A 24,067-nucleotide genomic window follows, 5' to 3' on the forward strand; every position below is an offset into this window, starting at 1 on the left:
AACAGTCCTCTAAATCCTGGTATTGGACATTCACATGTAACATGCATCACCATCTCATCTGTGCTTTCTTTAACTAGATTTACTAGTATTGATTTGGACTGCTGTCTGTAAGTTCCTCTGTGTAACTGATGATTTTTTAAAAAACCTTTGGAGATAGGCACATGAAAACTCTGAGATTTGTTATTTCTAGGAAAAAGTTGCACAAATGAAAGTAATTTCATTCAAACTTGTCTTATTTTTTCACACACAATGCCTGTGAGTCTATGTTGTGTGTTTCTTCATGCAGCGCCACTTCAGCGTGTTTGCCCTCTCGTTTCCTGGGTCAGATGCTTTGTCCACCATTTACAGCACCATTCTAACACAGCACCTGAAGCGGGGGAACTTCTCTGGGGCTTTGCAGAAGTCTTCACAGCAGTTAATAAATCTGGCTCTTGCTTTGCACCTGAAAGTGGCAGCAACATTCCTGCCAACAGCTATCAAATTTCATTACAACTTCAACCTAAGGGATTTCTCCAATGTCTTTCAAGTAAGTAGCATCTCTGTTTAGGGGCTCACCATTTGTTCCAGTGGGGGTGTGTGTGTGTTCTCTTAGCTTGATCCGGCTTTGAAATTGAAGGGAGTGATACTGGCTGTTTAAGATAATTTTTCTTCCAAGTGTCAGTCTACAGAATGGCAAGCAAATTAGAGAATGCACTGTCCACCAGAATAGAGACCAACATTCTTTCTTGATGTTTCTGTACTGGGGCAGGTTTCTCCTGTTAATGATGGAGAACTGGGCAGCTGCCCCTAAACCGAATATATCTTGGCATATATAGATCATCCTTTGCACCTTTTGTAGATGTTAATTAATTGTGGCATGAATAGGAGAATGGGCTGCAAGATACGCATTGCTACAGAGATGCATGATGGTCAGATGGAAACTTCCCACATCTATAAAGCAAGAAGAAGCCCTAGCAGGCACTTGTTAACTGGAAAGAAGTGGGTTTTGTCACTATACCCAATTATGTAAAGGGGAAGAGTGCCCTGGATTTATGGATTTATTCCATCTACTTGAATATATATCACCATCTACTTATGGATTTATTCCATCTACTCATTTATTCCAGATGGATTTATTCCATCTACTCGGCCCTGTAATTTCCTTAATCCTTGAGATCATTTGTTTGTTCTTTTTCTGAAAATGCTTTAGATTTTGTAGTCTATCCATCTGCACAGTTGTTGTGCCACAGAGATGGCAAAGGAGAAGGTTTTAAAAATAATCAGCAATAAATATGTTTGTGCCACAAGACACTCAGAGTTCTGATTGTCTTTCCACGTAGTTGCATTAAATGCCTCTCATTTTGATGCTGGCAAAAAGATAATGCTAAAATTGGTTTGAGGCTATAATTTTCCATTTTGTAATTTGTTCAGTGTTAGACACCAGAAAGTGTCTAACTGGCAGAAACTCCTTTTAACCTCCCATGTTGATGCAAATGCAGAAATGTTAGTAGTAGCAGCCCTTTAACATCCCTTTTAATCCTAGTCAGGAAATCAAGTGGTTCAGTATTTAAAGGTTTTGAATAAGTCAAGGATACTTGAGGATTGCACTTACAATTGCTATTTTCTACTTGTCTGACGTGTTCTTAATTTCAGGATGTTTTACACAAAATGTATGCAAATTGAAGCACTCCACAGTCACTCCACAGTACTTTTTGCACCTCTGTTGTTTCATCAGTGCCCATGCCAAGATGAGTAAGCAGAATTTCCTTTGTGATCTGTCCTATACATTCATTCATTATGCCCTCATATTACAAGCTTGCTGTCTGGCTTCCCAGACAGCAAGCTTATACTTCCCTTGTAAGAACAGATTCTGCAGCTTAGGGGTATTTCTGGATCTGGTGCTGCTCATAAGAATACAAGAAGAGCACTGCTGAATCAGACCAAATGAATGCATCTAGTCCAGCATTCTGTTTCTAACAGGGACTAACCAGTTGCCTCTGGGAAGCCCAAAAACAGAGATATGAATATCCCTCTCCTGCCCTTGTTCCCCTGCACCTAGTATTCAGAGGCATCCTGTCTCTGAACCTGGAAGTAGCATAAAGCCATTAAGATTAGTAGTCACTTATTGACAGACTTGTCTTCCATGGGTTTGTCTAATTCCTACCATACCTGGGATGGGCAGGTGCATCAGGCAGCCCTCTGTAAGGACAAGCCAATGGTCAGGAATCAGTCCGTCAGTTCAGTCAAGATGAAGATCATGCAAGCAGTGGGTCAGAAGCCAATCTATCAGGAGTAGGCAAAAGGCAAAGTCAAGCAAGCAGGGTGTCAGAAGCTAGGAATTCAAGAGCAGGCACAGGAACTAGGCAGAACACTTCCACAACCAAGTTGCTTCAGCAACAGCTCACTCGGGACTTATTTGGTGCAGACCCAAGGCTCCAGGCTTAGACTTCTCCCCTCTCTTCCAGAGACTGCAGAGGCTTTAAAAAGGCTGGGACCTATTTCTCAGATGTAGGCTCCTACTGTAGGGGTATGTATGTGACTCCTCTACAGAGGGTCAAGGGAGTGCTCAGATTCAGAGGATATTGGCAAGTATCTTCTGGGTGTGATGGAGGTGGTGACTCCAAGGGATCTGGTGTCTACTCTGGTGCCTCATCCCCTGGGCTCTCCTCATCCACTCCTGAGAAATGTGGCTGCAGGGCCAGGTTCATGACACTTACAACTCTCAAGGCTAGTGGTCATCACCACATCTTGTGGCTTGGAATTCCCTACTTTTAATTATACTCTCTTGGAAGAAGTACTTTCTTAGAGGGATAAATCCCAGTAATGAAATGTGATGGCAGCTTTGTGTCTGTTTATTTTTTTCTCCATAGAAACAGATCCGTTTGTCCTGTGAAGACAGTAGAAGGGCACTGTTGGCAAATAACAATATATATCATGTTGAAGAATGAGCAAGTGAATGAGGTCCCGATAGTATAGCTGACATTATTAATGGTTCTGTAATGGTATTGCCTGAGTAGATATGGGGACAGAGTTGGCATTGGGATTTGTGCAGGGTCTAGTCCCTGTGTTTGTGTCTCTCTAGTTTGTTGTTGCTGGTGAGTAGCCTTTAGGACTAGAGGGTTACCTGTAAGCAAGGACAGGCCTCCCATCCAAGGTCTGTGTGAAAGATATGTCATCATACGGATTTATCTGGAGTGTGTACCGTACCTGAGACAAGGATTAGTTGGCCCTCAAGTGACTGATTTTGTATTTCAGCTAAGGCTCAGCAGCAAATCCAGTTCCTTGCTCTAAGGGCAAGCTGCAAATGGGAATAAAATGAAAAGGGGCAATGTTGTTCCCACAAAGAAGAGCCAGGTCATATTGGGGAGAAGAAGACATCCCATTTCAAAGGCCTAAGCCTTCAGGAAGAGAAGAAGGATGTTATTCTATTAAGTCCACTTCAAAAATGGGTGCAGGGCTATCGTACGTTTTGCAGAGATATGACCTTTGATTTCAATAAAATTATTGAATGAATAATTTGGCACAGGATTAAGGGCAGTGGCCTAAAGCTGCAGTTAAGTATGTTTAGTAAGTAACCTCCTTGCCATGATTTGATTTAACTTCTAGCAACATGCTGCTAAAATGCAGGCCACACCATTACCTGACACAAAATAGACTCTCCTGCACTCTAGTTCAATCACATTCCTACCATTTAGTTGTGTGAGGAAAAACACCTTGGGAATCAGAATGGGTGATCACTTAGAAAAAAGAAAAAAAAGAACACCCAAACAAATAAATTTACTTTAATATGGCAGATCTCTTGAGGAAATAATAATGATTGTCAGGTTACTGGGGCATGTTTACAAAACACCCTTTAAAACTGCACAGGAAAGTGTCTCTTTCAAAGAGAGGTCAGTTGTAACTAAGTCCACTAATGATAGCTAGAGATGACATTAATTTAAAATAATAAACTTTTATTTCTTAATTCCAATGATTTATTCAGAAATTGTAAGGTGCAATTGGAAGTACCTCGGTCCTTTCAGTTGCCCCAAGATGAAGATCTGGTTGCAAATTAATAAATATCTTTCCCACCAGGGGAGGGTAGCTCAGTGGTAGAGTACCTGCTTAGCATCTAGAAGGTCCTGGGTTCAATCTCTGACATCTCCAGGTAGTCACTAGGACCCCTGTCTGAAACCCTGGGGAACCAGTACCAGTCACTAGTCTGCAGACCGTATTGAATCAGATGGACCAGTGGTCTGACATAAGGCAGCCTCCTGTGTCTGACTAAATTTGAAACGCTTGCTCCAGCAATTCTAATTGTGAGATTAAGTGCAAGCCAAACACAAGGCACACACATTCTTTTCTTAGCCTAAACCAAGGCGGGACAAGGACTGCAATGAGCAAGCTCACTCTACAGACTCAACATGGGTTTACAAAGCATGAGTAAAGGTGGTGTGGGCAGGAGAACAGAGAATGTTTCTTAAGCAAGTCCAGGACTATGATGATGTTGATGTTGTTGATGATGTTGTTCTGGTCTATGACTGTAATAAAGTGTAAGTAGGACAACGATGATAATAATTGTATGAAATCCTCATTAATGGTGTGGAGGCACAGTACGCAAAGTGCCTCTGAAGTGTTTAGTAATTCAGAGTCAAGCTGTGTGCACAATAGGGTGATCTTTGTCAATCCTCTCTCCCCCTGGAAGTGCTCCTTGCAACACAAAAGAAGGTTTCTGAGGACTCTGTAACTCGTCAGTTCGCCCTAGGACCCCCTCTCATGTATTGTAAGTTTGGTTTGTATTGGACTATAAACACATGGATTATAAGGGGGTAATGCTAAAAATGTGAATGGCTGCCTTGTTGTTTCTAGGGATGTGTGCTAACCGCGATTCACAGCATGATTCGAAACACATCCCCAGCACCTTTAAAACAGAGGAGAACAGGTGCATATCTGCTCCTCTGCCACTCACCACCACTTCCTGTATAGCCGGTGCTCCAACCCAGCTATCACCACTTGCCAGTGGTTCTCTCCTCAGCTGCTTTTGTGTGCCAGTATCGTGCAAGATGCAAGTGCATGGTGATAGCTGGGGGCGGGGGGGAGCGAGTGGCGGCGGAGGAGGTATGCACCTGCTCTCCTCTGCTTTAAAGGTTCTGGGGTTGTGTTTTGAATTGTGCTGCGATCTGCAATTCATGCACATCCCTAGTTGTTTCATCAAAGTAAACAAAACCTTCAGTGAGGTCCCCTAGGACAGGGGTAGGCAACCTTGGCTCTTCAGCTATTGTTGAACTATAACTCCCATCATCCCTAGTCATAATTTATTGTGGCTGGGGATTGTGGGAGCTGTAGTTCAACAAAAGCTAGAGAGCCAAGATTGCCTATCCCTGCCCTAGGAACTCCTTCCATGTACTGTAAGTTTGATTTTTATCGGACTGTAAGCATAAAAGAGGTACACAGACACACAGATCTCATAAGGCTTTTTCCCTTTGGGAAACAGGTGGAAAAAAAGTTGAGGTATGAATAAAAGGTGTATGTACCTTTTGCGAGATGCATCTTGTGCAACTGTTTTTTAATGAGCAGATGAGCATCCGCTGAATACAGCCTGAAGACATTTCAAGGTAGTCATTACCGTGCAAATCAAGACTAGAATAAATTGACATTGCTACAAATTCACATCTTAGTTGTACAGTTCGACCTGTGAATGTGTCCACACACAAGCAACCTGAATGTCACCTGCATCTCTCTCTTTTCAGGGTATTCTGTTTTCAACCCCTGAATGTTTGAAGATTCCACAGGACTTAGTAAAGCTGTATTTGCATGAATCCAACCGTGTTTACCGAGATAAGATGGTTGATGAGAAAGATTTTGTCCTCTTTGATAAAATGCAAATGGAGACTGTGAAGAAGTTTTATGATGTAAGTGACATAGGCCCAGGTCATTTGCTTTTCTGAGTGAAAAATCTTCTTCCCGTGCTGAAAGAACAGATGCACCTCCTACACCATGCTCCTAGCATAATGTGTGATGTGGTTATTCCATCTTTATGCTCACAGGCCTGAATTGTATAATTTATTTCTCTCAAAGTGGGAAAAGATTGAGCAGTTGATTCAGCTCTCTCTGTGTACAGCCATCTATGCTGAGTTCCTGCATCTTATGTTACATGATCATTGTGACTGATATGCTTACTCCTCCACTATGGGAATACTTTTTTTGTTCGGGGTACCTAAGATGTTGTGGGGGGTGTCTGTGTGTGTGCATGCGCATGGGTTAAATCAGGCATCCCCAAACTGCGGCCCTCCAGATGTTGCTGAACTACAACTCCCAGCATCCTTAGACACAATTTTTTGTGGCTGGGTATGCTGGAAGTTGTAGTTCAGCAACATCTGGAGGGCCGCAGTTTGGGGATGCCTGGGTTAAATTAACACAAGGCTTGTTACAAAGACATTTTTAGAAGTAAAATGATGAGCTGCATGCATAGACATAGGCATGTCTCTACAGATGTGGGGTTAAAGTCTGTACTTGTCTGGAAGGGATTGCAGAGAAGGAACATGGGCATTTAAACCAGGAGATGGCACTGCCTGGTAACTGCTGGGCATTTTGTTCTTTTGCTGAGTTTGGATGGGTTTCAAATGGAACATTGTGTTTCACTTTTGTTCTTCTTCATTAGGAAATAGAGGAGACCCTGGAGCAGACTAGGAAGTTGAACATGTTTTGCCATTTTGCCAAAGGGGTAGGAGAGCCCAAGTACATGCCTGTTCAGAGCTGGGAATCCTTGAACCAGATCCTAGTGGAAGCCTTGGAGAACTACAATGAAGTCAACGCTGCCATGAGCCTAGTGCTGTTTGAAGATGCCATGTGCCATGTGTAAGGGTAATATTGTGTTTTGGAAGGCTTGTGAGCTGAACTTTGTCTTCCTTGGGGTTGGGTTCTGTGTGTGTGTCTGCAATCCCACCTCAAGATGAGGGAGCAATGAATGACCAGAGTATTTAAAAGCAGTCCCTGAGTTATCTGTCTGAGCAAAGGATACTAAATTTATTGTTTCTCATGTTCCTGCTGTAAAATGAAGGGTTCTTAACTTGTGGGGCAACATTAGTCTTGTTCATCAGTTCTTGCAAAATCCTTTGGGTCCTTCAGAGAAAGGCCTTTGTAGGAAGTGGATTTGTGGAGACTCAAAAGAATTATCAATTCACGTCTGTAAATATGTCTGCCTGATTAAGGACCAATGAAATTTGCATTGTTGTTTGCCTCTATCCCTTGGGCTTTATGCAGGTCACATTGTATAAACAACAGACTGAGAAGCAGGCACTTATTTGTAATATATTAGGTAAGAGGAGGGTTTTGTAGGTGTGTAAATATGTATTCCCAAATGTGGCCTCTTCCAAAATGTGGTGACTACTTTTCAGCAGTAAATGGGCTTTGTTTTAGTTGCCTGAGAAGCAAGTCTTTAAAAAATGCCACCCCACCCCAAGCTGTTACAAAATGATACTTTTTCATTAGAAAGGAGCAGGAGGGGCAGTCTAACTGTTTTTGCAACTCCAGGCAACAAATTCAATCACTGTCACAAAAGTGAACAATGCATGCAATCCTTAGCTCTTGCTGCTGTTCCTTTGTGTTCTGGGGAGTGCAGCATCCTTTCATTTCCCGCACCAGAGGGCCTTGATGTTTAATACAATCATAGTACTGTCTCATGCCACAGTGCTTTTATTCCCTTTGGTTACCAGCGAGCATTTTATCTTCACTGGTTTTGTGCAGACCAGGCTGTACTAGAATCTGGTGTTCAGTGCACAAAAGCAAGTACCCACAGTAACTTTGTGTCCATGGCTTGTAAAAGGAAGGCATTTCATCTGTCAGTTTCTCCCTTATATACCCTTTACATATTAGTCAGGTACCAGGCCTGCTCTGCTCTTTCACATTGCAGCATGGCTTCAAAACCAGGGTGAAGGGTCCTTGTTCTCCTGTGAAGAGCGCAAAGCTGTGATTAAGATGATTCACACAACTATGTTGGGGGGTCTGTCTTTCAACCAGGGTAAAATAAGGTGTTTTGTGGGGTTTTTTGGATGTTTTTTTGGATGAACTCATCACATTATATCCTGCGTGCTAGCAGCAACTTTTGCTTATAAGTTAATGGCTGAAGGCAGTCTTGTATGACCTGTGCACATACTGTATTTGATGGAAGCAGACAAAAATCTCCCCAGACTGAAAAACTCAGACTGGAAACCCCTGCGAAGGGGATCATGTGAGTTGGCCCTCCCCTTACGTTTATCCTAGATCCGGAAAGGTGCTTCATATGAGTTTGCCTGTCGGTTTAAGATATGCGGAGATTGGAGCCTGCTTATAGCTCCTTCATGATTAAAGTTGCTTTTTGTTTATTTGTTTAGACTGCCATGTGAATCCAGTGCAAGGCCATTTCAATGGCAGCTCCAATCTTCTGGCATTCTTTGCTTAAGGATATCCATCTAAACCTATCCCTGCAAAGTTTTCAAGATCAACTGCTTATTTTTTATTTATGCAGGCTTTAATATAACACTCTTTTTTAAAAAAAGCATCTGTATAGTCTTGTATCTTATTTTCATTCTTCTCCTGCAAACATGAGCTGTTCAATGGTATTTGGTTTTATTGTTTGTGTTAGTTCTATTGTCTTGTTTTTTGCGTATTGGTTTACATAAATTCAGCCCTGAGTGCCTTGCCAGTTAGGTGGTTTGTAAATGGTTTGAATGAATAAATATCTCTTTCACTGTTAGTATGAATGAAGTAAATGTTAGACACACAAGAAATGAAATAGGTTTAATAGCTGAATCACTTAGCTTAAAAGTTCAGCTCCGTCTTTGCTAACTGCTAATGTTTTTTTGAGCCCTTTCCTTGATGAGAATTGTTTGTTGCTCCGAGAGTAACAAATTACACTGTATGCAGGCAGTCAGACATCAGTGGTGCCATGTGCTGCTTGAAAGTGTAATCAAATGAACGGATGGAATGATTTCTTGGTGATCTGGTACATCTGCTATATATCTGGGGATCATAGTGACTGTGAGACAAGAAAAATGGAGGATAAAGCAAAGTCTCCCAATGCCATAATGAGCTGCATAACTCGCATCACACCCAGAGTGCACCATTAGAGTAGGCCAACCCCAAATCTATGAAGAAGCATAACTCCCCCATTCCATCATGCAGAATCGTACACCTAAACTGTTTATACCTTACCCTCAGTTGCCATCTTAGAATGCTGTTAAATGATTGTTTGTTAGCTTTTGTTCTGTTTTACACCACTCAGAGCCTTTGGATTATTAACGTGTAATAAATAAATAAAGTAAATAATTAATAGGCAGGAACCAGATAGAGGGTCCAGCACACACAAACCTTTTTGAATTGTCAGTGATGTGCTAGAGGTGCCAATTTGATGAATGGCCATTTGCCTGCAACTGGACATAAGTTAATGTCTGAAAGTATGTTCAGTATGTTATAGACTGCACAGGATATCTGAAATGAGGCATTGGCAACATATAACGTTGATTAGATATACCAGCTTATGTAGATCTTTATAATATTTTCAGTAGTTTCCAAGGAAGCAGAATTACGTTTGGCCCATGTTAGACATGTGGCAAAGACTGACGTGTATAGTTAAAATTAGCATATGAACTATGGATGTACAGAATGGGCCACTTTGAGTGTTTCAAGCTCCAAACAGGACACCCTCTAAGTAAAGGGCCTGTTTCGAGCTTGGAGAAGAACAACCCCATTTCAAGCGAAACATTTTGACATTTCACGTGCTATTTTAGAGGCCTGTTTCCCCTTTGCTGATTGGTTTTCTGGCACTGGCTTCTGATTGGCTTGCGATCTTTTTTCTTCTTGGTTGACACGCAAAACATCTCTTTGTTCCCCATTGGTAGCTCCTAGGGACACCAGAGTGGGTTGTGTGGTAGGACATGATGGGTGCTACCTACCATCCAACCCACAAAAGAAATGGGCAAGCGGGCAATTTTTAACAAATTTGTAATTTTCCCCCCAACCCCCCATAGGATCCTATGGGGGTTTGGGGGAAAAGTTAAGAATGTGTTTAAAACAGTGTGCTTGCCCTTCTATTTAGTGGGTTGGGTGGTAGGTAGCACCCATCACACCCTACAACACAACCCACTTTGCGTTGGTGTCCCTAGGAGCTACCGATGGGGAACAATGGGGTGTTTAGAGTTTCCCCATTGTTCTCTAGGGCCGAAACACTCGAAGCATTTCCAGTTTATTCTGTCAAAACAACTGGTTGGACTGGTTGTTTTGATTAAACATTTTGGCCATTTGTTTTGAGCTCAAAGCAGAACACAAAATCTGTTTCGTGCACTACCCTGACATGAACTTTATTTAAGAGAAAAGAGTGATGAAAGAGGACTCCGAATACTACGATGTTGGTGTGGATTACCATGTTTCTATTCAGGTGACATAATGGGTTGAGGTTTTTCACCCAGATCTGAATTTAACAGGTTACTCCATTGCTATATTCTGAAATGTACCACAGAGGGGGAAATAAAATCTTACTGCGTCCCTTTCCATTTAGTTGTCGGATCAACCGTATCCTAGAATCTCCCAGAGGAAATGCACTGTTGGTTGGTGTGGGAGGAAGTGGTAAGCAGAGCTTAACAAGATTGGCAGCTTTCATTAGCTCACTGGAGGTTTTCCAGATCACCTTGAGGAAAGGCTATGGAATTCCTGACCTGAAGGTGAGAAGCTCGTAAAGGTGGGGATAAGAAAAGAAATCAAACGTCCTTGTCTTCCAGATCATGCTTGTAATAAAAAATTCACAGTAAATGTTAATGTGTTATGGTTATGATGTACAAGAAAAATAATTTACTTGCATTAAAACTCATTAGTTAATGCTTTCTTAGATTTTTCAAAGATCCATACTTGGAGATGTTAATATCCACAATTTAACAATGGCAAAGACCAAAATAATAAGAGCTCAGCCAAGGCTGCAGAGCGGTACATGAGGCCCATCTTCCATAAACCTGCACCACCTTGGAAGGCACATGGAATGGGAGAGGCTGCTTGTTTGAAAGTGTTCAAGTCAGAGTCTCCTGGTCCATGGAAAGCTAACAGAGATAAGTCTAGTCCAGAAGCTCATTACAAGCAGAAAGCTTTTAATGCTTTCAAGCAAACTGTGCCCCACATGCATTCTGAGATGTTGCTGTCTCAAGGTGATAGCCACAAGCCCTTGTGGATCTGCTCTGTGAAAGGCCAGTCAAAGGGAATTCATCATGGAATGGCAAAACAAACCATAGTTGAATTTAATTAGAAGTTCCTTTACTTAGAATATTTGAGGTTATAGAGGAGTGTGTAAAAATATTCAGGGGAAAAAATCAACCTCTCTTTGTAATTAGTGATCCTCCAATCAAAGAAGTTTCATAAAGAGCCTTTAAAGGCTAATATGACTCAGACTATAATGTTCACTTTTGGTATTATGCTCCTTGGTGTATTATAACCTGGGCTATGTATTTTATATTTTTCCTTCATATGGTCCCATGTGCTGTTGTGTGTACAAGAATAAATGATAGGAGGATAAATTTGATTAGAAATACATGACTATGTGGCAATACCACTATGTTTGGTGGAGATTCTGGATTTAGCTGTCAACATGGCTGGAATCTTCTTTTCTCATGGAAGATGACCCAAAATTGGATGCTTAAAAATAAACATGCTTTGCCTTTTCTTTCACCTACAGGCAGACCTAGCAGCACAGTATATTACAGCAGGAGTGAAGAATGTGGGTACTGTATTTCTGATGACAGATGCTCAAGTGGCTGATGAGAGGTTTTTAGTACTGGTAAATGACTTGCTTGCTTCAGGTATGTATCTCAACCATTTTGGTTCCATATGTATACAGGAGCAAATCAGAGTGCATATATACAACAGATTCGCTCATATTTGTAGTCTCAGCCCTGTTCTCAAGTGCCCACATTTAATCATCATCATCATCATCATCCCCCAGTGAGGCACTACCTTGGCGTGGTTGTGGGGCTTGTGTGCTCTGATGAAGGTGAGAGCTATGCCAGAGTTCCAACCATACTGGACAGGTCTCACCAGAGGAGCCAGACAAAGAGTGCCTCTCCCATCAACAATATGGTGAGATGTAACTTTAATAAATCTATACCGGATCGGTCGTCGCCCGGGTCAACAAGGACTGCACCAGATGCTATAGTCCCTGGACATCTGGTGGCAAGTGGGCAACAGGACTCAGGATCTTCAGTTGAGCAACCAGGGCTGGAGACAGCAAAGTTACTGGAAGAAACGTCGCTTAACTGAAAAAAATATATGAAAAATGCCAACAAGGAAATAATGATCTGCTATTACACGTCTAGTCCAACTAGAAGAGGTTATTTAAAAAGAATGTACCAAATTTGGAAAGAGAAGCATCCAGATACAGAAATAACAGAACAAAGGCTAGCAGACCAGAGAAAATTCATAATAAGAAATAAAGTATTCACAGGAGTTGAGCTGGAAGAACTGCAAAGAGCAACACAGGCTCAAGATATGGAAGAAGAATTATCACCAATTGAAGAAGTTGCTCAGGCGCAGGTGGAGGAGGTGTTGGAAATTGAGGATGCCACTCTTGCTGAACTGTTTCAAAATCAAAACCAGGCAACCTCCCCTTTGCCTTCACCTCAAAAACCCAAATGCTGTTTAACAGAAAAGCAAAAAGAACTAAAGCAAAAAATAACTGACCACATGAACCAAACAACCACCAGGGTTCGACTTCCAGCTCTAAAAACAGTTGCCAAAAAACAACTTTCTCAGGCATTAAAAGATGTCAATGCTGCACTTGCAGAAATAACAACCAATAATTTGCAAGAAACAAATCAACTAATGTACAGTGCAGCAACAATAACAACACATGAGCTCGGATATAAGATCAGTGGACCTGTCAAAAAAGAAAGCAGTACATCACGTAAATGGAAGATTAGATTAGAAAATAAAATCTCCAGGCTTAGATCATATGCTAGTAAATTGAAAGATATGAAAGACAAGAAGCTGAAGAATGAAGACACCAAACAGTATCTAATCCAAAAATACCACCTAGATTCAAGGAAAATTAGAGAAGTCCTGGAAATAATAAAGCAGCAAATAACAGCAGTGTCAAAGAAGATTAGCAGATATGAAGCCAGAATTACACAACACAGGCAGAATCTCTAATTCCAGTCGAATCAGAGACGTTTCTACTAAAGCATAGAAGGAGAAACTGCAAGAAACGTAGAAACACCAAATAAAGAAGAAACAGTGCAATTCTGGGGGAAATTATGGGACAATCCAATAGATTATAATAAAAAAGCAGGCTGGATGAAAGAGGTCAAAAAATGTAACCAACAAATGCAAGATCTAATAATAACACTAGAATTAATAAGTGAAAGAGCAAAGAAAATTAAAAATTGGACTGCGCCAGGCGACGATGAACTGCATGGCTTTTGGCTTAAACACCTAACAAGCCTTCATAAACAACTATCAAAACAGTTCAATCACATTATGAAAGGCGGTGATATTGAACAATGGCTAACAACTGGGAAAACTCATCTCATCATGAAAGACCCAGCAAAAGGTGCAGTTCCAAGTAATTATAGACCGATAACCTGCCTGCCAACCATGTTCAAATTATTAACTGGAATAATAGCAGATGAAGTGATGCAACACTTATTAACTAACAAACAGCTTCCAGTTGAACAGAAAGGAAATTGCCCGAACACCAGAGGCACAAAAGACCAGCTGCTGATTGACAAAATGATTTTAGAAAATTGCAAGAGAAGAAAAACCAATCTAAGTGTTGCATGGATTGACTACAAGAAAGCCTTCGATTCATTGCCTCACACATGGATACTAAAATGTTTAGAAACAACTGGTGTCAGCAAAAACATTCAGATATTTATTAAAAAAGCAATGAGCAGGTGGAGTACACAGTTAACAATCAATGGCGAGGCACTTGGACAGGTTAGCATTAGAAGAGGCATTTTCCAAGGGGACTCACTATCCCCTCTATTGTTTGTAATCGCCATGACCCCACTTTCACAAATACTAAACAAAACAGGCCTCAGATACCAAACATCTAAAACATCCAGTAAAATCAACCATCTGCTGTACATGGACGATCTGAAGTTGTATGGAAAGTCCCAGTCAGAAATCGAATCACTGCTAAACACTGTCCGTATATTCAGTAGCGATATAGCAATGGAGTTTGGACTAGACAAGTGTGCTGCATTAATAATGAAAAGAGGAAAAATAACAAAAACAGAAGTAATAGAACTGCCCAATGGAAGCAAGATCAAGAACCTGGAAGAGAAAGAACCTTACAAATACTTGGGCATTCTCCAGGCTGATAACATTGCACACACTGAAGTTAAAAGAAAAATTGGAAGTGAATACAGTGGTCCCTCGATTTACAAACTACTTGACATAAGTATTTTTCGAGTTACAAACGGCAGTTTTAGATCCGGTTTTAGATGCGGTTTTTTCGACTTACAAATTTTTAGATGGGGTTTCCTCGACTTACGAATTTTACATGCGGTTTCCTTGACTTACGAATTTTACATGCGGTTTCCTTGACTTGCCTGCCTGTTTACTGCCTGTTTATTCTTGAAAAGAAATGTTCCTGTGCAGTTTGCAAGCCTTACTGGGGGTCTGGGTCTTTTTTCTAGGCTCCGGAACGCATTAATCCGTTCCCAATGCATTCCTATGGGAAACCGCTTTTCGACTTATGAACTTTTCGACTTACAAATGTGCATTCGGAACGGATTAATTTCGTAAGTAGAGGGACCACTGTACATCAGGAGAGTAAGAAAAATCCTCAAGTCTAAACTCAATGGCGGGAACACCATACAAGCCATAAACACCTGGGCTATACCTGTTATCAGATACACTGCAGGAATAATAGACTGGACCCAGGCAGAGCTAGAGACACTAGATCGTAAGACCAGGAAAATAATGACCATCAATCATGCTCTGCACCCCCGCAGTGATGTAGATAGGCTATACCTCCCGCGCAGCTCAGGTGGAAGAGGAATGCTGCAAGTCCATCAAACAGTAGAGGAGGAGAAAAGAGGCCTTGAAGAATATATCAAGGACAGTGAAGAAGATGCACTTCAAATGGTCAAGAACGAGAAACTATTCAACACCAATGAAACAAAGCAGGCCTACAAGAAAGAACAAGTCAAGAACCGAGCCGAAAAATGGAGAAATAAGCCCCTGCATGGTCAATATTTGCACAATATAACTGGAAAATCAGACATCACCAAGACCTGGCAATGGCTTAAGAATGGCAACTTGAAGAAAGAAACAGAGGGTTTAATACTGGCTGCACAAGAACAGGCACTAAGAACAAATGCAATAAGAACAGAAGTCGAAAAATCCACAACAAACAGCAAGTGCCGCCTTTGTAAAGAAGAAGATGAAACTGTGGACCACCTGATCAGCTGTTGTAAGAAGATCGCACAGACTGACTACAAACAAAGGCATGGCAAAGTAGCAGGGATGATACACTGGAACATCTGCAAAAAATACAAGCTACCTGTAGCCAAAAATTGGTTGGACCATAAAATTGAAAAAGTTGAAGAAAATGAAGATGTAAAAATATTATGGGACTTCCGACTACAAACAGACAAACATCTGCCACACAGTACACCAGATATAACTGTAGTGGAGAAGAAAGAAAAACAAGTTAAAGTAATCGACATAGCAATACCAGGGTATAGCAGAATAGAAGAAAAAGAAATAGAAAAAATCACCAAATACAAAGATCTACAAATTGAAATTGAAAGGCTGTGGCAGAAGAAGACCAAAATAATCCCAGTGGTAATTGGCGCCCTGGGTGCAGTCCCAAAAGACCTTGAAGAGCACCTCAACACCATAGAGGCCACAGAAATCACCATCAGCCAATTACAAAAAGCAGCTTTACTGGGAACAGCCTATATTTTGCGACGATATCTATAATAACCAACAGTATTGATGATAAAATTCAGCCGTCCCAGGTCCTTGGGAAGGACTCGATGTTTGGATAAAACAAACCAGTCAATAACACCTGTCTGACTGTGTAAATAAATAATAATAAAAGTCGAAAAATCCACCGAGCAAAAGTCAAAAAATCCATCGAGCAAAAGTAGAAAAATCCACCACAAACAGCAAGTGCCGCCTTTGTAAAGAAGCAGATGAAACCGTGGACCACCTAATCAGCTGTTGTAAAAAGATCGCACAGACTGACTACAAACAAAGGCATGACAAAGTAGCAGGGATGATACACTGGAACATCTGCAAAAAATACAAGCTACCTGTAGCCAAAAATTGGTGGGACCATAAAATTGAAAAAGTTGAAGAAAATGAAGATGTAAAAATATTATGGGACTTCCGACTACAAAAAGACAAACATCTGCCACACAATACACCAGATATAACTGTAGTCGAGAAGAAGGAAAAACAAGTCAAAATAATCGACATAGCAATACCAGGGGATAGCAGAATAGAAGAAAAAGAAATAGAAAAAATCACAAAATACAAAAATCTACAAATTGAAATTGAAAGGCTGTGGCAGAAAAAGACCAAAATAATCCCAGTGGTAATTGGCACCCTAGCTGCAGTTCCAAAACCACTTGAAGAGCACCTCAATACCATAGGGGCCACAGAAATCACCATCAGCCAATTACAAAAAGCAACTTTACTGGGAACAGCCTATATTCTGAGATGATATATCTATAACAAATGACAATAAAATTCAGCCATCCCAGGTCCTTGGGAAGGACTCGATGTCTGGATAAAACAAACCAGTCAATAACACCTGTCTGACTGTGTAAACAAGAAATAATAATTTGTCAGGAAGCAGTAATTGTCAGGAAGTAATTGTCAGGAAGCAGTTTCATTCACTCATTCATTCATACCCCCTCTTGTGTTGTGCATGTTCTCGTGCGCGTGCGTACACACACACACACACACACACACACACACGAACAACCCTTTTCTGGATTCTTGAAATATGTCTTTTGAGAGTTATAGAAGACATTTGGTAGTAGGTATCCTGGATATATTCAAGACCTGCTTCTGGAATCATGCTCTGCTGGCTGTTTGTATCAGAGGCAGATCTACAACTGAGCAAATGTGTGCAATGAACATGCTCCACTGCTAGGGGGAGCCATGTCCAAATTTCCAACATCAATTATAATTTCCCCATAGGGATAAATGAAACTCAAAAAGATTAATAACTCCTGAATGGCTGGACAGAAAGCTCTGAAATTTCACATGGTGTTCCTGCATGATGGTAGCATTAAATACGTGGATGTTCAAGGAAATAGGTCCACCCATTGATTTTAATAATTTTTAAAAGTGTTTTATATATTTTTTATTATACCATCCATTATTATATTATATTCATCATTATATTCATGATGTTTCATGGATAGCATCATGTTGTGCCCATAATTTAGCAGTATTTGGTGTTGGTGCTGTTTTGTTGCCATTGCTTCTGCCTTGGCTGAGAGAAAGTTATCACATCAGTGATCTGGGACACTGACAAAAGGCACTTCCTACCCCATTGTACTTTCATTGTGCCACACTGATGCTTCTGTGTTTCCTCCTTTGATGTCTTTGCCTGAGAGGTGCCAGCAGCCTCCATTTGCTTTCTATCTTATGCCTTTCTATCTTATTGGGTACTTGCAGTAGATCAGCAGCAGGGCTTCCTTGAAGTGGCTCAGAGTCTGAGGTTAGGCCTGGGAGGATCTGGCAGGCAATCAGGAATCAAGGGGCAGGAGTCAAAGCTAGGAGTTGGGAACCAGGTGGTCTGACCAGGATTGTGAAGCAAGCTGTAGGCAGAGCCAAAGGTCAAATCGGCCAGATAGTTAGAAGCCAAGGATCACATGGTAAGTGAGAGGTCAGGACTTGAGTCCAGGGTCAAGTTGGGTAGACAAACCAGAAGCCAGGGTTCAAGTGGTAAACTGGAGGTCAGGAGCAGAGTCAAAGATCAGGGAAGTAAAGCCGGAAAGACCAGACAAAAATCATGCAGGACCACAGAGACCTTGAAACTGAGGCAAGGCTTGGTTTGACAGGTTATACCCTTCTTGTTGTAAGAAGAGCAAATGTCACACGATGGGTTTGTCAGGGTCTGGAAACTCAAAAGCAGACTGCAAAGCCTCAACCCAGGCAGAATGTGACATCAGGTACAAGGCTGGTCTTTGTGGGCTTAGCAAGAGTCCCATGGAAATGCAAAGAATTAGAGTTGTTCACTCTGAAATTTCCCCTGTTGCCACTTAATAGCCTTATGCAGATGTGCAGCTTTATCTTGAAGTCATGGTATCTTGACATGGTATCTTGACTTTATCTTGAAGTCATGTGATAATTATCACAGCACTGAAGTTATATCCTTTTTTTCTAGGAGAAATTCCTGATCTTCTCCCTGATGATGAAGTTGAAAATATCATCAGTAATATGAGGAATGAGGTAAAAGCCCAAGGACTGATGGATACCAGGGAGGCCTGTTGGAAATTCTTCATTGATCGTGTTAGAAGGCAGCTCAAGGTAAGTCTCTGATTGGCAAGATACAATAATTTGCTTACATTGTCAGGGCCAAACAAGATGATAGGTTAAATGCATCATCAAATCCCATGTTTTGGATCTGCCACATCTTTTTAAGCAAAAGCAGCCATAGGTTCCTGATCCAGAACAAGACTATGACACAGAGGAAGGATAATTCAACCATGGTCATTTCATTTTTCCATTAAAAGTTACTCCTAGAAGTTGTGGCAGGTAGCAGCTTCAAGCGGGATTTTTCAGCAGACAAATAGCATAATAAAAGGATTTAAGTCCCCTGCCTCTGTTCTACAGTCCCAGTCACATAAAGAAAAAGATGTGGGGAATCCCAAGTATGGGGTCCACCACTTTTAATGTATTTTTTCGTTTGACCCTGGATTGTGTGTGGAAATGTAAAGTGTCTTATGCTTCTGAGAGCTATTTCTGATGGCAGGCTTTTTAAAATCATTTTATTAAACATTTCCTCTTAAGTATTTTCACAGCCGTTTGAGTGCTAAGAAAATGCTATATCCTTGCAGTAGAAATGCTGCTTTGAGAGAAGATGTCCAGATACTGCACAGCACATGGGTAAAAACTGCACACTTATTAAAAAAGAGAAAGAAAAAGGAGGATTGCGTGGAAAGTGCCTGCTGTTTTCTGTGCTGCAATTCTGTCATGCCTTTTTGGAGAGCTTTATCAGTCTGTTTCTAGCATGGCTTTCAAACCATTAGGTTAAGTCATACGTCCCCAGCCTTTTGTCGGGCTTTCCTCATTCCTCATTGCCCATTTCCCCTTTCCTCAGGTTGCTCTTTGCTTTTCCCCTGTGGGAAACAAGCTGAGGATTCGCAGTCGGAAGTTCCCAGCCATTGTGAACTGTACAGCAATAGATTGGTTTCACGCATGGCCTCAAGAGGCTCTGGAGTCGGTCAGCCTGCGCTTTTTGCAAGGGACGGAAAACATTGAGGTAACAGCTTAAGGGCTGCTTCACACATTTTTCTTCACATGTTGGAAAACTGTTTGTTTTGTCACAGATGTGTGGCGCAGAGGGTGTCTCTTTGGCTGTGTGTACGTGTGCTGAGGAGCCACTGCATTTGAGCAGCCCCTCACTTTGTTTTGACAAATTTGGCACTGTCCTGTTGGTGTACTTTCTTCATCTGCCAGGCTGGATTGTTGACTCCATATGTGAGATGAGGTCAATATGTCAAAATACCTCCTCAGGTGCTTTCACACTCGAGCCCCTTGAATGTGTAGGAACTGGTGTTCGCACAGCACGTCAACACCTGAGGCCATAAGTTCTGGGTCAGTTGTTAGGGTGTGTTCACATGTTTAGTAGAACGCACATTCTACTGGGGTGCACATTCAGGTGAATGTGTGGACAGCTGCCAGACTGTGAAGCTTCCTTTGCAGTTCCTGATGCTTTATGGCAACACTCTCCTCAACACATTTCTGGCATGTTTTTGATAAAGAGTGTAACCAGTGACAGGCTTCTGAATTCCTCACACTGGATTTGTGGTGTCAGGCTGTAATTGGTCTTGCAACTCTCCAAACCGCAGAAGGATTTTCACAGCTTGTACAGCAGTGCCAGAACCCACCCTCTGCAGTAATGTTCCATTTCCGATGGGCTGTAATTCAGAAACATGCAGGATTTGTTCACCATTGTTTCTTGCAACTCTCCAAACCGCAGAAGGATTTTCACAGCTTGTACAGCAGTGCCAGAACCCACCCTCTGCAGTAATGTTCCATTTCCGATGGGCTGTAATTCAGAAACATGCAGGATTTGTTCACCATTGTTTCTTGATGGAATCTGCTCTAATGAGAGTACAAGTCATCTGCACTGTACATTACAACTCCTCCCAGGGTTCACATCATTAGCTTTGGACAGGGAGCTTGTGCTGCATTTTATGATCAAACCAGATCAGAACAAAGGGAAATGGACCCCATGAGCAACTGATTGGAGACACCACCTATTGTTTCTCAACCGTAGCAGTGCGTCCAGGAAATGAGAACCCTCCCAGGGGCCTTGTGTGTGTGTGCATCCATCCATAAACTGCTGTAAAAAATGATGTGCAAGGTTGTGAATGCTTGCATTTAGGGTTCATGAGAGATCGGAAGTAGGTGAGCTTTGGACCAATCCAACACATAGTTAAGTCCCATTACAATGAATGTGTTTGCCTTACTGCACTGCATTCTTTTCTTGTATTAATTATTCCTGGAAGCAGGAACGGCTTTCTTTTGAGTTGGCTATTTTCCACAAAGTTTAATGTCTGAATTTAGATTTTGTACACCATGTCTTTTGCTCAGTCACACTGCTATGCATTTTAATGGATATGTTTTTCTAGTTGTGTGACATGGAAGGTATAAGTTTAATTAGCAGAATCTCTTTTTCTAATAACCCTACTGTCCCTTCAAAACACTGCCCCCCACCCCAAACTCTTAGCAACTTCTGTCCTCCTTCCTCCCCAGAGTCATTTTGGAGGTGAAGGGAGGAGGAGACCACTGGAGAGGAGGAGGCTCAGAAGCAACATGCTAAAAGGTCTCAACCTCTGAACCTATTCTGCCTTCCTCCCCTTGCAGTCTCTTTGGAGGGGGAGAGATAACTCTGCCTTCCTTCATCCCCAAGTTGACCAGTGTAGGGAGGGACTTGCCGCTTCTTTTTTTGGCTGAGGGCAGGAAGCTCCACTGACTTCATTCAGCCAGCGCAGTTAAGCCCTGGGCAAGGCCAGCACATGCATGCTGCCCTCCACCTCTGGGAATATTAGAGGGCATCAGAGGGAAGTGGATGTTTGTGCGCCACCTAGGACTGGAGTCAGTTTGCGGGGCTTGCAGGGAAGGGAGGGGTCATTTCACACTACCACCCCCAGTATTCTTCTGCAATGGTAGGGGCTCTCTACAAGATCTTCTCCTAGCCTGTGCTTCCCTTGCCTGGATGCCTAGTCAGGGACCTACTTTACATGATATGTAGAACTGTCCCCTTGAGAAGACTTACCTTGCAACACGTCTTATGTCCGTCTGGTCTGGTGAAGATCTTTTTATTGCCCAGGTCTTTACATCTTTATATCTGAGTTTAGATTTGAGAAATTGCTGGTCTCGTTTAGCCTGCTCTGCTGTTTTTAGTCAGCAAGCAGCATCCAGACGAGCATTTCTATGAATGGAATGTTCCACTTGCAAAGAGAAGAAAGGGTGATTTTCATCAATCCCTTTCCCCTCTATAGTCCCCCTGCCCCCCCAATGCATCCCTGAGGGTCATAGTTTGAGGGGTGTGTGGGCACAGGGTGCAGAGGGAAGGGAGGATGGACAAAAATCACCTCTCCAAGCCTTGCATGAGCAGAATGTCTTCCATTCATTGAAGTACTAGTCTAGATGCTGCCTGGCATTTAGTAATTGCTTATTGCTTTAAAAATCATCTGTAAGTTGCTCTATAATTTTAAAATGACTGGAAGTTGTGATATTAAATATTATAAATGAATTAAACACATTCTGCATGCATACAGAATTACTTGAAATATTTTGATGCAACCTGATCACGTTTCAGGCAAGAGTGCCAAAACCCTAGCAAGTTCTTGAGAAGATAATTGCTAAAGTCAAGCACTGTAGTTTGTTGAAGTGTAGAGGCCTAGTTATTAGTCTACCTCATATAAGGCATACCCATCCGGCACTTAGTCAAGCTGCTTTGTTACTTAGCTTGCAAGATTCTGTCTTCCTTTTATTTTAAGGCTTCAGTGAAAGAATCTATAAGTAAATTCATGGCTTATGTGCACACCAGTGTTAATGAGATGTCCCGTTCCTACCTGAGTAATGAGCGCCGTTATAACTACACCACCCCCAAGTCGTTCTTGGAGCAAATCAAACTCTATCAGAACTTGCTGCTTAAGAAGGGGAAAGAACTGACAGCAAAGATGGAGCGGCTGGAGAATGGTCTGCAGAAGCTGAGCAGCACATCTGCACAGGTGAGAAGGCCCCGCTTATTCCAAAGTAAGACGCTGGGGAATAGTGCAAACACTGTCTGTGGACAGCAGGAAATGATTGTCCATTTCTCTCTCTTTCCTTCTTTGTTATGCAACTCCTTACCATTGGGGAGTGCATATGGGGAGTGTATATAGCAGACACATGGATCCTTTCCGATTGAAAAGTGGGGAAGCTGTTCCCTTGCTGTTGCTTCTGTGTTGAATGAAGGAGGCTAATATCAGTGTAAGATCTTACTTATGGAATCCTAGATAGCAGGAATGAGAACTAGGTAAAGGTAAAGTGTGCCGTCAAGTCGGTGTCGACTCCGGAGGATCGCAGAGCCCTGTGATTATCTTTAGTAGAATACAGGAGGGGTTTACCGTTGCCGCCTCCCACGCAGTATGAGATGATGGCTTTCAGCATCTTCCTATGTAGCTGCTGCCCGATATAGGTGTTTCCCATAGTCTGGGAAACATACCAGTGGGGATTCGAACCGGCAACCTCAGGCTTGCTAGTCAAGTCATTTCCCCGCTGCTCCAGAACTACTAGTTCTCAATTCTAAGAACTGTTGTTGGGTTTGTTGGTCCCTCCCCAAGGCTGCAGTGGAACCCAGATGTGCCTGTTGGGGAGGGGATGAAGGGCCAGCTTGCCCTGCCTCTGCTTTTGTCAGATGCCCTCATCTCCATAGCATTGCATCATGCTGCTTTCAAAGACCAGATGGAGTGGGTGGACCTATGGGCTGATTCAGAAACTGGTGATGTGCCAGAATGTGGGATGGGTTCAATTCTTGTTCTGCATGATCTTGTTCCTTTCACTCAAGCAACTGCTATGTTTCCAACAGAAGGGAGATTCTGAGCACTCCCCGAAGACTATTTCAGTGTCATCCTTGGAAAATAGATGGAATTATTCTTGGCCTTCCAAACACCTGGTGTACGTTGCACTCTTACTGATAGTACAATGGGAGGAGGGCAGGTGGCTGGAGAGCATATCTTGGGCAGCTGAAAATCCTACAAGCATCCAGAAATACATTCTGAGTGGCCATTTTCCCCCTTGATGAGGCTTCTTATAGCTGTGCTGTTTCTACTGTAAGCAGTTGATTATTTCATGATGGAAACTTGCATATTTCATGGCACCTTGTCCCACAAGTAGATGTTTTACAATTAATCCTAAAATATTTATGAATGTAGGAATGTAGCCTTGTTGTCTTGTGTGATTTCTTTTTTTAAAAATCTGCAATGGTTGTGCACAATAATACAGCTTGAGCTAGGATAATTAGGCTTGGTGTTTCTTTACCAGGGAACCAGAAGGAAATGCAGTAAGTAAAGCTCAGGAAGAAGCAGCTGGATCTTTCCAGACTGAGTCCTTGCAGTGGGCCAAAGAGCCAGCATTTTTGGAAGAGCAAGGCAGACGCAACTTCCACAGTAGGGGTCAACAGTTGGAAACTGTTGGGCCAAAATATGGTTTTATTGCTGCTCATCCTAAGTTATGTAATATGCAAGGTTTATGTTTGTATATTGGTTTTGTAACCCACTTCACTTCTCAAGACATACATTTTAAAAGTACATAAATCTGGCCTACTGAGAGTTGCTTCCAGAGGCGTAGCTAGGGGAGACGGGGCCCGTGTTCATCCCTCTCTCTGGCGGCCCCCCAGAGTGAGGAA

General features: G+C 42.0%; 1 protein-coding gene across 6 annotated transcripts in view; it reads left to right on the forward strand.

The window, feature by feature from the left end:
* Positions 1–24,067, forward strand: part of DNAH9 (dynein axonemal heavy chain 9) — a 330,190-nt gene that overhangs the window by 176,614 nt on the left and 129,509 nt on the right. For 5 of the 6 annotated variants that reach the window (XM_053297116.1, XM_053297118.1, XM_053297119.1 and 2 more), the window contains 8 exons: positions 287–526; positions 5,709–5,870; positions 6,620–6,816; positions 10,493–10,655; positions 11,654–11,777; positions 18,329–18,471; positions 19,265–19,426; positions 22,176–22,409. In XM_053297116.1, the coding sequence (XP_053153091.1) occupies positions 287–526; positions 5,709–5,870; positions 6,620–6,816; positions 10,493–10,655; positions 11,654–11,777; positions 18,329–18,471; positions 19,265–19,426; positions 22,176–22,409 (1,425 nt within the window). The remainder of the gene's footprint in view (positions 1–286; positions 527–5,708; positions 5,871–6,619; positions 6,817–10,492; positions 10,656–11,653; positions 11,778–18,328; positions 18,472–19,264; positions 19,427–22,175; positions 22,410–24,067) is intronic. The other variant, XM_053297117.1, reaches the window with a different exon arrangement.

The sequence above is a fragment of the Hemicordylus capensis genome, chromosome 2 (assembly GCF_027244095.1).
Source record: "Hemicordylus capensis ecotype Gifberg chromosome 2, rHemCap1.1.pri, whole genome shotgun sequence".
Taxonomy (NCBI): Eukaryota; Metazoa; Chordata; class Lepidosauria; order Squamata; family Cordylidae; genus Hemicordylus; species Hemicordylus capensis.